At 47.8% G+C, this 13,901-nt stretch overlaps 1 protein-coding gene across 1 annotated transcript in view; it reads left to right on the forward strand.

Annotated features, from left to right (window-relative positions):
* Positions 1 to 5,080: 5,080 nt before the first annotated feature.
* DHX9 (DExH-box helicase 9) overlaps positions 5,081 to 13,901 on the forward strand; it is a 50,091-nt gene continuing 41,270 nt past the window's right edge. Inside the window, exons 1-2 of the mRNA XM_069737742.1 lie at positions 5,081 to 5,203; positions 6,422 to 6,557. Coding sequence (XP_069593843.1) covers positions 6,447 to 6,557 — 111 coding nt within the window. The 5' untranslated portion in view covers positions 5,081 to 5,203; positions 6,422 to 6,446. The remainder of the gene's footprint in view (positions 5,204 to 6,421; positions 6,558 to 13,901) is intronic.

The raw sequence follows: 13,901 nt of genomic DNA on the forward strand, positions 1-13,901 counted from the left end.
ATGTTGGCAACCATACAGCAAATTTACTATAATATACGGTAAGCCAGAAAACTGGCATACGTTATACTCACATGTAAAGCGCCATGGAATAAATGGCGCTATAATAATAAATAATAATAATAATACGTTGTAGCTAAAATCCACGCCAGCAAATGGTATATGTGCTAGTCTGGAACCAATTGCCCATTGGAGTACAGAACGTCAAATATATTACCGCTTCTCGTCAGAACAAATTAAATTTTTTTTGCTTCTCTTTTTCCAAAACCCATTGGTTTTCTTTGTAATTATATCATAAGGGCTTATTTTTGCAGTACGAGTTGTAGTTCTGAATGGCACCATTTACTTTAAAACGTAATATATTGAAAGGTGGGGAAAAAAAATTCAAAGTGGGGTGACCAGCTGAAAAAATATATACCGCATATATTATCTAATCATTGTATATCAACTTCTATTTTTATGGCTTCCAACATATGATAAAAATGACCAGACATTGAGATTTTACCAGGTTAGGCTACTTTCACACTAGCGTCGGCCCGTCGCAGTGCGTCGGGCCGACGTTCCGACGCATCCTGTGACAACGCAGCACAACGGGGGCAGCGGATGCATTATTACAACGCATCCGCTGCCCCATTGTGAGTTGCGGGGAGGAGGGGGCGGAGTTCCGGCCGCGCATGCGCGGTCGGATATGGCAGACATGACGCACAAAAAAACATTACATGTAACGTTTTTTTGTTCCGACGGTCCGCCACAACACGACGCAACCGTCTAATGTTAGTCTATGGGGAAAAAACGCATCCTGCAGACAACTTTGCAGGATGCGTATTTTCGCCAAAACGACGCATTGCGACGTATCCCAAACGACGCTAGTGTGAAAGTAGCTTTAGTTGGTATCAGGCTTATATTCGGATACATACACATGTTATTTTTTATTTTAATTTTTTGCTGGTTTTAAATAATTTAGAGCCTTCTTAAGAAATATATTGTTTTGTGCAGTCATATTTCAATACACATAACTTTTTATTTTACCATCGACAGAGCTGTATGAGGGTTTGCTTTGCGGCAAGCTGTAGTTTTTAATTATATACCTATGTAGGATACCTACAACATTTTGATCCCTTTAAAAAGTGAAGTACAATGACTGAAAAACAATTGTGTTTACTTATTTTTTTTTTTAAATTTATGTTGTTTGCCATATGTCATGTTGGAACAAGTAACTAGGTGCATATGATTCACCCCGGGTAACAATCGAAGCAACAACGGTGGCTGGGTGATTAAGCAGATGCTCCATGACCTGTACCAGAGACTGGGAAACCTTAGTTAGGTCCGACTCTGATTAAGATACAGCAGCAGACCACACATGGGGAGAGGATACGCTGTCATCCCAGGCGGCGGGAGGTTCCTGGGAGGCCTGGATCATGGGTGTGCGGCAGTCAGAACAGAAGGCCGTGTCTTGACCTATGGGCAATTGTTTTTTTTTTTCTTGCAAGCACAAACGTAGTGGAGAACAAAGGTCCGTGAGAAGCGCGTGGTGAGCCCAGGCTGGAGGAATGAAGAACAGGTGCTATGATATGCTGAAAAGTGCGCAGTGAAGCCCACGTGATGCCAATTAGGTGGAGCACACTCGGGGCGTGCTTGGCCAGCTGGAGTATTAGGCTATATTCACACTTTGCGGATTTTGCTGCGGATCCGCAGCGGATTTGACCGCTGCGGATCCGCAGCAGTTTCCCATGAGTTTACAGAACAATGTAAACCTATGGGAAACAAAAAACGCAGTGCACATGCTGCGGAAAAAAACGCCCGGAAACGCTGCGGATTACATTCCGCAGCATGTCACTTCTTTTCTGCGGATTTTCACCTGCTCCAATAGAAAACTGCAGATGAAAATCCGCAGAAGAAACCGCAGTTAAAACCGCGATAAATCCGCAGTAAAAACCGCGACGGGTTTTCACTGCGGATTTTGTAATTCTGCTGCGGAAAAATCCGCAGTGGAATCTGCAAAGTGTGAACATAGCCTTAGGTCTTGGGAGAGCTGGGGCCTAGATTAGAGAGGGGAACCGCTCTATAAGGGCCAGAGCCGGTGAAGTGGTATGTGCCCATAAGACTGAGGACTGGAGAGATAGGGAAGCGGAATAGGAAGCGCCAAACTGGATGAGAGGAGCACTTCTTAAGGGATGCCTGTCTTACAGCCCCTGCCGCTGTGAAGGGCTTGGTCCCGCTGTGGTCCCGACTTCTTCACAGAACAGAAGATAGCATCAGGAGCCCCAGGTGAGGAGATCGCTGGAATGGGTGCATCTTCCTCCATCACCGTTGTGGTCCCTTCTGACATTGCAGAAGACGGCATGAGGAGCCCCAGGTGATGGGAGGGGGGGGGGGGTGTCATTGGGAAAAAGGCTCAGTCTTCCTCCCTTCACCGTCTCGCTACGGTGGACTAGTGGGCTGGGGATGGGTTGGCCAGAAAGGTCCTCCACAGCCGCCACAAGACACTCTTGATGTGTTGGGGGGATAGGATCCTGCCACGCAGACCATAAACTAGCTCCTTGCCTTTCGGTGGGGTGTACACTGCTGGGAAGGAGATACATTTTTTCCATAGTGTCAGTTTCCAGGTGTCAGCAACATACACCCATGGTCTTCTGTGTCCCCCAATGAAGCAACAGAGAAACACTGTTGTTTTGCATGAAGGATCTTTTTCTTACGCCTTTGCTACCGCCAGAAGAATGGAGCAGTGGGGTCACTACTTTTAGCCAGGATCCAGGGAGAATCTATGTGAAAAATAACATGGTGTGCACAAACTCTGAGGCTACTTTCACACATCAGGTTTTTTGTTTCAGGCAGAATCCGGCTATTGTTCCAAAAAACGGATCAGTTGCAAATAGTGAAAAAACTTTATGCAACGGATCCGTTTTTGAGAGCGAGAGAGAGATATCATCGTTTCACATCTCCGTTTCAGGGTATGTTCACACGTTCAGGATTTCCATCCTTTTTTTTTCCTGACTGTTTTTTAAAAAACTGCAGCTCTTGGCAGAAAACGCAGGTCCTTTTTTTGGTCCTTTTTTGGTCCGTTTTTGATGCGTTTTTTGATGCGTTTTTTTGATGCAGTTTTCTAGCCAGAGTCTGTGTGTTTTCTTGGAATTTTTTTAGGGTTAAAATGGCTGAAAATACCCTAACCCTACCCCTAACCCTAACCCTACCCCTAACCCTACCCCTAACCCTAACCCTACCCCTAACCCTAACCCTACCCCTAACCCTACCCCTAACCCTAACCCTAACCCTAACCCTACCCCTAACCCTACCCCTAACCCTAACCCTACCCCTAACCCTAACCCTACCCCTAACCCTACCCCTAACCCTAACCCTACCCCTAACCCTACCCCTAACCCTACCCCTAACCCTACCCCTACCCCTATTCTAACCTTAGTGAAAAAAAAAAAAAAAAATTCTTTATTTTTTTTATTGTCCCTACCTATGGGGGTGACAAAGGGGGGGGGTCATTTACTATTTTTTTATTTTGATCACTGAGATAGGTTATATCTCAGTGATCAAAATGCACTTTGGAACGAATCTGCCGGCCGGCAGATTCGGCGGGCGCACTGCGCATGCGCCCGCCATTTTGCAAGATGGCGGCGCCCAGGGAGAAGACGGCCGGACGGACACCGGGACGCCGGGTGAGTATAAGGGGGGGAGATTAGGGCACGGGGGGGGCATCGGAGCACTGGGGGGGGGCATCGGAGCACTGGGGTGGGGCATCGGAGCACGGGGGGGCGGGATCGGAACACGGGGGGGGGGGGGCAGCCACACTCCGCCCACGCACTTCCGCCCGCTCCCCGCACTTCCTGCTGCAGCGGTTCTGCACATCAAACCGCAGTAAAACCCGCAGATATATTTTTGATCTGCGGGTTTTACTGCGGTTTGGACCTCACAATGGAGGTCTATGGGTGCAGAACCGCTGCGGCTCCGGAAAAAGAATTGACATGCTCCTTCTTTTTTCCGGGAGCTATTCAGCGCGTCTTTTTTTTTACAATTTCCGGACCATGTGCACAGTGTGTCCTGTTTTCCATAGGGTACAGTGTACTGTACCCTGCATGGAAAACAGCTGCGGAACCGCAGCGGCAAAACCGCCGCGGTTCCGCGGTAAAAAACGCACTGTGTGAACATGGCCTCACACGTTTTTGGCCGGTTCTGTTACTGTGCGCTTTTTTTGCCGGACAAAAAAACGTTCCTCCGAACGTTTTCTCCGTCCACCGGAAATGACTATTTGGACGGATCTGGAAAAAAACAGATGAAACGTGTGGCCATCAGGCGCAAATACAATTCCATGAGAAAAAAACGGATCCGGCGTAAAAAAAAAATTGATCCGTTTTTTCAAAACTTGCTGATTGTGCCTGAAACAAAAAACCTGATGTGTGAAAGTAGCCTAAGGCCGGGTTCACATTGCGTTGCACGCGTCCGTTAGACGGACTATGTTACACCGCTGCATAACGCGGTGTAACGCAGTCCGTTAACGCCGCCATTAATCCCTATGTTGGACACATCGCTGGCGCACGCCCACAATGGGCGTGCGCTAGGGAGGTGCCGTCATTGAGTGATGGACCCCGGGACGCGGGCTGCAGCGTTTCCGGGTCCGTCACTGCTAGCGCAGATAGAGCTAACAGATGCTCTATCTGCGCTAGCGAAATTTGGCACTTGCGTCAACAGCAGCCCGTTAACGCATGTGTTGAACGGGCTGCTGTTAACGCAATGTGAACCCGGCTTAAGCGGTTCTACAACATCCCTGCAAGTTTATTCCTAGCTGAAGGTTCACCTGAGGTGTTTTTCTGCAGTGAAAGTTTCTGATTCATTACTATGGAAACCAAATTACTTAAGTTTTTTTTTATGCCCAAACTCTTTGCAAAACACAACTTCACGTCTAACAAGCAGTTCTTATGTAGAAACTAAAAAGCGCGTTATTCCACCGATGTATATTTTACGTTTTCCTCTATTTATTTATAGAGATGCCCTATTCAAAGATGGCGCCAAACTTTCTCGGCAGCAAAATACATCTTCCGGTTCATGCTTCTTTCTGATTGGTCATTGGGGACTGTAGATCGGCGCATGCGCAGGTTGCTGTGACGTGAGGTGAGGTACCTACGTGTGATCTCTGCGCGGCCATTTTGTTCGTGGCTGTATTGTGTCCGGCGGCCTGTGGTGCGGAGGCGCGGAAATCCCGGTGAGTAGCTGTTCTGCATAGATTCCGTGACCGGCAAACAAATAGTAGAACGGAGGAGTCTCCAGTCTGTGCTATTGTGCGGAAAGTGATTTTCCATAGACTTGTATAGGGGAGGTGGTGACGCCGTCCTGCTGCCATATGTCTGCATTGTGGATGCGCCGCGTCTTCCTGCAGGCCCTGATCACATGTGTGCGCTATGTGCTTCTGTATGAATCAAGCGCTGTTGTCCCCTGGTATCAGCCGTTTTGTGCCAGATGGCTGCAGTGCGGCCTTCCTGCCTGGGTCAGGCTGCCCCCATTGATCTCAGTGCTTTGTCCTCGTGTTCTCCAGTTGCTTCTATAGCAGCAGCACATACCGGAGCGCGGTACAAAGCGCCATCATACGTGTGAGGTGTGGTGCCGCTCCGATCTCTGCTCCCATCATTGGGACCGGTGCTAGTGGCGAAGCCTCGTGCCGCATTCAGTGACTGCAAGCAGAGATCTACAAAATGCTGCAGAATGTGTGCGGGACGCGTCACCTGTGTGATCAATGGAGATGGGACAGCTCGCGCTTTATTTATTTTGTGGGGGGTTTATATTTTAGTGGCTTTAATCAATTCAGCAGATTTTTGCTATCCCATCTGAAAACTGCATGATGTAGAGCAGAGATCCTGATTTCAGCAATGTCACGTACTGGGCTGCTTGCTGCAATTTTGATTAAAAAAAACCTGATTTAACTGCTGCAAATCTACCAGTTCTCTAAATGCTGAGCCCTGTATAACCCCATCCACAGCACTGATTGGCTACTTTCGGTGTACACTGCGCATAGGCAGAAAGCTGCCAGTCATGTGGGGAGTGGGTTTAATCGGAGCTCATGAAACTGGAGGACTACACGCCAGTAGGTTTACTAGTCCTCCAGTGATAATCTACTGCTGATAAAATGCAAATCAAAACTACAGCAAGCAGCCCAGTAAGTAACACATCGCTGGAATCAAGGTCTCTGTCTGTACATTATGCTGCTCTTAGATTAGGTGGCAGATTCCCGTTAAGTGTATAAACGACGGCCATCTTGGCTAGATTGGATCGCTGCTGCAGAATACCGGCTGCCGTACATAAGGTTCTGCAATCTACATTGTGTCCAGGCCAATGATCAAAAAGTTTCACTTCATGTTACTCTTCTTTTCATGAGATAAACTCCTAAGTGTATTAAGGATATACCGTATCTATTATATGTTCCCAGGTCACAAGAAAGTCCTTGTCCCATCATGGCTGATATAAAGAATTTTCTATATGCTTGGTGCGGAAAGAAGAAAGTTACTCCAAACTATGACATCCGCGCGGCAGGAAATAAGAATCGGCCGAAGTTTGTGTGTGAGGTATGGTGTGTTATTAAAGGGATATTCCTGTGTCCCAAGGTTGGGATGTGCCATCACCTTATGATGAGCGGTGCAGTGTGTCCATCTCTGGTGGATATAAAACCCAAAAATGTGATACACAACCAGGTGTATAGAGAATAGATTTTTATCTGTAAAATACATATAGTCATAAGAAAAAAAAATATCAAGGAAACAACCACTAGGTGGCAAAAAGACATGCAGGCTAGATCTGGGGTAAATATCTAATATCTCGGTTGCTAATTATTTACAGCGCAGAAATACATACTTCCATAGTAGGTCAATATACAAATTTCTCAAGATAGCAAGCTGATGGAAAGTATATAAATAAATACATAGTTATGAAATTTTAATAGGATGTATATTGTATAAAAATATCAGAGAAATTGTGAAAAAGTGCTAATGGATGGCAGTACTATACTAAAATCACAATGTGGTCAGCTATCTACTAGTAGTGTAAATAAAATGCCGGTAATAGTCTGACCCACCTCTTCCAACAAGCCTACACCTACAGTAACCATCGATCGACCAAACCGCTGCATGACCAGCTTTACCCTCACCTACTGTATCCTCACCTACCCCTTGTAGATTGTGAGCCCTCGCGGGCAGGGTCCTCTCTCCTCCTGTACCAGTTGTGACTTGTATTATTTAAGATTATTGTACTTGTTTTCTCCTACGCCTCATTGGGGGACACAGGACCATGCTTGCCACTATGAGGACACTAAGTAAACACAAAGAGTTAACTCCTCCTCTGCAGTATACACCCCTTGACTGGCCGGAAACGACCCGGTTCTTGCTTAGTGTCTGTAGGAGGCACTTGGGTCTGTTCAGACCCCACCATTTATTATTTTATTTTTTATTTTCTGTAAATTTTTATTTTTTATCTAACGGAGTGAAGGGGGCGACGGACTCCCCCGAGCCATCAACAGGCGAGCACGGCGAGTATACCTCCCCGTACCTCTCCTGCGACGAATGGGGCACGCCTAAGCTAAACCCAGGGCGACGGTTCCAACTCGGCCCCGATCTCCCCCATATAGGAGGGCGAGCACATAGAGTATATCTCTCATGTGCATCTCCCGGGCTCCACCGCACTCAAGCCCTCACCTCGGCGTCTTGTAGTCCCCACGGTAGCTGTAAGTCCCCTGCGGCAGGCACATCAGCACGCTGGCACAGCCATAAGTCCCCTGCGGCAGGCACACGTATGACGCTCTCTATCCCCCGGCGCAGGGAGGACCAATTGAGCTGGAGGCCGCACCGAAGCTCGGTGAGTAGTCCCCTCCTCACGCTGCAGCGTGGGAGGATGCGTTCCGGGTCCCTGGAGAGAGGCACCGCTGATCAGTGACTGCGGCAATCGTTCAGCGCTACACCGCGCCCGCCGGCTTGCGCCGCCGGCAGCCTGCACAAATTTAGTCCCTGGCTTTTCAGCCGGACTAGGCCGCGTTTATAATTCCCGCCCTCCGATGGAGCCCCGTCCACCGCTCGGGCGCTTCTCATTCTAAACGAGAACAGCCCTGCAAATCTCGGGCGCCATCTTGGGACTCCTCTCCTGCGTGGAATTCAGCAGCAAACGCTTCCTCCCTGGGGACACCGACACAGGACCGTGGGTAAGCTGCTCCTCCCTATAGGAAAACGCTTAACCCCTCTTCTGCATCCATATCCCTGCTATTGCAGTATTTTGGATGCACAGACATATACTATGTCTCAATCTAAGGAGGCAAAAAGGGGCAACAAAAAGCACACTGTTTATTACCGCATGTGCCACTTGCAAATTTTCTCTGCCACATGCTCACACTACTCCTTTGTGCCAGAACTGTGACCCGGCCAGTGTGCAGCCGCCTTCTGCCTCCCTCTGCAATGTCTCCACCGACCCTGTCGGGCCTAACCCTCCTGAGTGGGCCGCTTCCTTGTCGCGTTCCATGGATTCATTGGCTAAAGCACTGGAATCCTTCCGGGGATCCTCTATAAACCAGAACTCCCCTCCGTCGACAACTACGGACTCCGCCGCCGGTGCAGGGCCGTCCGACCACAGGGACCGTACTTTACTTAGAGAATCTCGGGGTTCTAGGAAAAGGGCCCACGTCTCGTCTCCCGTGCACGATCGAGCTTCAGCATCAGGGAGTTCCACCTCTCGCTCCCCTTTCCCTGAGGGTCGCAGCGGACATGACTCGGAATACGAGTCAGAGGAATCTTTAAATCCGGACTCCTCAATAAGTCAGGATACCCTTGACTCCCTCATTGAGGCAGTCAATAAATCACTTATGGTGGACAAGGAATCTGTTTCCACTCAGGAATACGTAGTATCTTTTAAAAAGTCTAGATGCATACAGAAAATATTTTCTAATCACCCTGAGTTTCAGGACATTGTCCAAAAACACAGGGAACATCCGGATAAGCGTTTTACAGCCCAAAAGGCCACAGAGGCCAAATATCCCTTCTCCAAGGACCTGATGGAGTGGGCTTCTCTCCCTTTCTGTAGATCCTGCCGTATCACGCCTCGCATCCAAAACAATCCTATCCTTGTCCGACGGTTCATCGGTCAAAAACCCTTCTGACCGTCAAATTGACTACCTGGCTCGCTCAGTCTTTGAAGCCTCAGGAGTAGCTCTCCTTCCATCTTTTGCGGCTACCTGGGTGGCTAAGGCAATGGTTGCCTGGGCAGAGGTGTTAACCTCTACCGTCCACAGCAGTAATCTTCCCCCCAGAGGCAGCCAGACTCGCTAACCAGATAGCTCAGGCTTGAGACTGTTGTCAACGCTTCTATAGATGCGGCTAATTGCGCAGCTCAAGCGGCTGCAAACACAATTTCTATCAGGAGGGCCTTATGGCTCAGGGATTGGTGTGCAGATTCTGCCTCTAAAAAGTCGCTGACTTTTTTACCTTACCACGCTGGCCGTTTATTTGGAGCAAAGCTAGACCAAATCCTTTCTGATGCTACCGGAGGGAAGAGTAAATTCCTTCCTCAGTGGAAACCTGCATGGCCCTTTCAGAATCAACAGCAGTTTAGATTCCGATCCTTTCGTAACAACTCCGGTTGGTCCTCCTCTTCCCCTGGTTCGGGACGGCGGGGAGACAGAAATCCCCAGGTCTCATACAGACCTAACCGTTCCTGGAAGCCCAGACCGAGACCCTCTGGCTCCAAGGCATCCGTACCCACTAAGAAAACCAACAAAAGATGGACACAAGAGCTAAAATTAAACAATTTTATTAGAGACAAAATCTAAAAGAGTATATAAATACAACAATACAGACAACAGTTAAACAGATGCAATGAGAAAAGAAAGGCAACACTAGTGCCACGCACAAACACAATAATCAAGTAAGCCGTACAAGGGAAATATATGTATATATTAGTAAATACCTATGAGTGACACAAATAGGTGAGCTGGTTACTCCACATACAATCAGATGATATTGAATAGTTGTGCCAATAAATAATAGGGCATAGGAGCAGCCACACCAACAATGAAAGGCTCCAAAGCGTTATACATCTATGAGGAGGTTCAAAGTGTGAGCGTATAAGCAAAGGGTTTAATACAATCCTAATACCATGAGGAACCCCATAAAGCCTATTAACAACAGTATATGTTCTAATATTTACCGGGACTATATATATATATATATATATATATATATATATATATATATATATATATATATATATATATATATATATATATATATATATATATAGTGGGTAAGGCCAAAGTTATTCCTGCATGGTAGCAAAGAATGGAGAATAAATAAGAAATAAAACTAAGAGCAATGAACCAACCCCCCGAGGAAGCAACGTTTGCGAAACGCGCGTCGGGGCTCCTCTTTCCACGCACAAGCAGCAGGTTGGTGCATTGCTCTTAGTTTTATTTCTTATTTACTCTCCATCTCCATTCTTTGCTACCATGCAGGAATAACTTTGGCCTTACTAATATATATATATATATATATATATATATACATACATACATACATAGGTCCTTCTCAAAAAATTAGCATATAGTGTTAAATTTCATTATTTACCATAATGTAATGATTACAATTAAACTTTCATATATTATAGATTCATTATCCACCAACTGAAATTTGTCAGGTCTTTTATTGTTTTAATACTGATGATTTTGGCATACAACTCCTGATAACCCAAAAAACCTGTCTCAATAAATTAGCATATCAAGAAAAGGTTCTCTAAACGACCTATTACCCTAATCTTCTGAATCAACTAATTAACTCTAAACACATGCAAAAGATACCTGAGTCTTTTATAAACTCCCTGCCTGGTTCATTACTCAAAACCCCCATCATGGGTAAGACTAGCGACCTGACAGATGTCAAGAAGGCCATCATTGACACCCTCAAGCAAGAGGGTAAGACCCAGAAAGAAATTTCTCAACAAATAGGCTGTTCCCAGAGTGCTGTATCAAGGCACCTCAATGGTAAGTCTGTTGGAAGGAAACAATGTGGCAGAAAACGCTGTACAACGAGAAGAGGAGACCGGACCCTGAGGAAGATTGTGGAGAAGGACCGATTCCAGACCTTGGGGAACCTGAGGAAGCAGTGGACTGAGTCTGGTGTGCAGGAAATGGGCTACAGGTGCCGCATTCCCCAGGTAAAGCCACTTTTGAACCATAAACAGTGGCAGAGGCGCCTGACCTGGGCTACAGAGAAGCAGCACTGGACTGTTGCTAAGTGGTCCCAAGTACTTTTTTCTGATGAAAGCAAATTTTGCATGTCATTCGGAAATCAAGGTGCCAGAGTCTGGAGGAAGACTGGGGAGAAGGAAATGCCAAAATGCCTGAAGTCCAGTGTCAAGTACCCACAGTCAGTGATGGTGTGGGGTGCCATGTCAGCTGCTGGTGTTGGTCCACTGTGTTTCATCAAGGGCAGGGTCAATGCAGCTAGCTATCAGGAGATTTTGGAGCACTTCATGCTTCCATCGGCTGAAATGCTTTATGGAGATGAAGATTTCATTTTTCAGCACGACCTGGCACCTGCTCACAGTGCCAAAACCACTGGTAAATGGTTTACTGACCATGGTATTACTGTGCTCAATTGGCCTGCCAACTCTCCTGACCTGAACCCCATAGAGAATCTGTGGGATATTGTGAAGAGAAAGTTGAGAGACGCAAGACCCAACACTCTGGATGAGCTTAAGGCCGCTATTGAAGCATCCTGGGCCTCCATAACATCTCAGCAGTGTCACAGGCTGATTGCCTCCATGCCACGCCGCATTGAAGCAGTCATTTCTGCCAAAGGATTCCCGACCAAGTATTGAGTGCATAACTGAACATTATTATTTGATGGTTTTTTTGTTTGTTATTAAAAAACACTTTTATTTGATTGGATGGGTGAAATATGCTAATTTATTGAGACAGGTTTTTTGGGTTATCAGGAGTTGTATGCCAAAATCATCAGTATTAAAACAATAAAAGACCTGACAAATTTCAGTTGGTGGATAATGAATCTATAATATATGAAAGTTTAATTGTAATCATTACATTATGGTAAATAATGAAATTTAACACTATATGCTAATTTTTTGAGAAGGACCTGTGTATATATATATATATATCTATAATATAACGCTGGGAGCGTCACTCTGTCCGAAGCCTCTATAGACTGCGCAAGCGCCGGCGCAGTCTGGGCCTCACAGAGCGACGCTCCCGGGAGATCGCGGTATGCGTAAGCACTGAACGCATACCGCGATCTCCACCGGAGAGTCAGGGACCGCCAGGAGGGAGGGTAAGTATACTCACCTTTCCCGGTTCCAGCGCTGCTTGCGGCTCCGTCTCCCGGCTTCTCTGCTCCCGGCTCCGGAGGGCGCGGACTGCGCAGGCGCCGATTCCTGCTGCCGGAATCGGCGCCTGCGCAGTCCGCGCTTTCCGGCGCCATTTTCTTGAAGACACACTCCGGCTCCACTGCAGGTGTGTCTTCAAGAAAATGGCGCCGGAAAGCGCGGTCTGCGCAGGCGCCGATTCCTGCTGCCGGAATCGGCGCCTGCGCAGTCCCCGCTTTCCGGCGCCATTTTCTTGAAGACATACCTGCAGTGGAGCCGGACGATAGGTGAGTATGGTATTTTTTTTTTTTTTATATGGCAGCAGCATTCGGGGGCATACACACTGGAGCGGGGGGCATATAATACAATGGTGGCGCAGGATGGGAGCAGCACATGACAGAACGGGCGCAGGATGGCAGCAGCACATGACAGAACGGGCGCAGGATGGCCGCAGCACATGACAGAACGGGCGCAGGATGGCCGCAGCACATGACAGAACGGGCGCAGGATGGCAGCAGCACATGACAGAACGGGCGCAGGATGGCAGCAGCACATGACAGAACGGGCGAAGGATGGCCGCAGCACATGACAGAACGGGCGCAGGATGGCAGCAGCACATGACAGAACGGGCGCAGGATGGCAGCAGCACATGACAGAACGGGCGCAGGATGGCCGCAGCACTTGACAGAACGGGCGCAGGATGGCCGCAGCACCAGACAGAACGGGCGAAGGATGGCCGCAGCACATGACAGATCGGGCGCAGGATGGCAGCAGCACATGACAGAACGGGCGCAGGATGGGAGCAGCACATGACAGAACGGGCGCAGGATGGGAGCAGCACATGACAGAACGGGCGCAGGATGGGAGCAGCACATGACAGAACGGGCGCAGGATGGGAGCAGCACATGACAGAACGGGCGCAGGATGGGAGCAGCACATGACAGAACGGGCGCAGGATGGCAGCAGCACATGACAGAACGGGCGCAGGATGGCAGCAGCACATGACAGAACGGGCGCAGGATGGCAGCAGCAAATGACAGAACGGACGCAGGATGGGAGCAGCAAATGACAGGATGGGAGCAGCAAATGACAGAATGGAGGCGCAGGATGGGAGCAGCACATGACAGAACGGGGGCGCAGGATGGGAGCAGCACATGACAGAACGGGGGCGCAGGATGGGAGCAGCACATGACAGGATGGGGGCGCAGGATGGAGCAGCACATACCAGGATGGAGACCATATACCAATATAAATGCTCGCCACCCGGGCGTAGAACGGGTTCAATAGCTAGTACGCTTTGGAGCCTTTCATTATTTATTGGCACAACTATTCAATATCATCTGATTGTATGTGGAGTAACCAGCTCACCTATTTGTGTCACTCATAGGTATTTACTAATATATACATATATTTCCCTTGTACGGCTTACTTGATTATTGTGTTTGTGCGTGGCACTAGTGTTGCCTTTCTTTTCTCATTGCATCTGTTTTACTGTTGTCTGTATTGTTGTATTTATATACTCTTTTAGTTTTTGTCTCTAATAAAATTTGTTTAATTTT

This window comes from Ranitomeya imitator, chromosome 8, assembly GCF_032444005.1.
Source record: "Ranitomeya imitator isolate aRanImi1 chromosome 8, aRanImi1.pri, whole genome shotgun sequence".
NCBI lineage: Eukaryota > Metazoa > Chordata > Amphibia > Anura > Dendrobatidae > Ranitomeya > Ranitomeya imitator.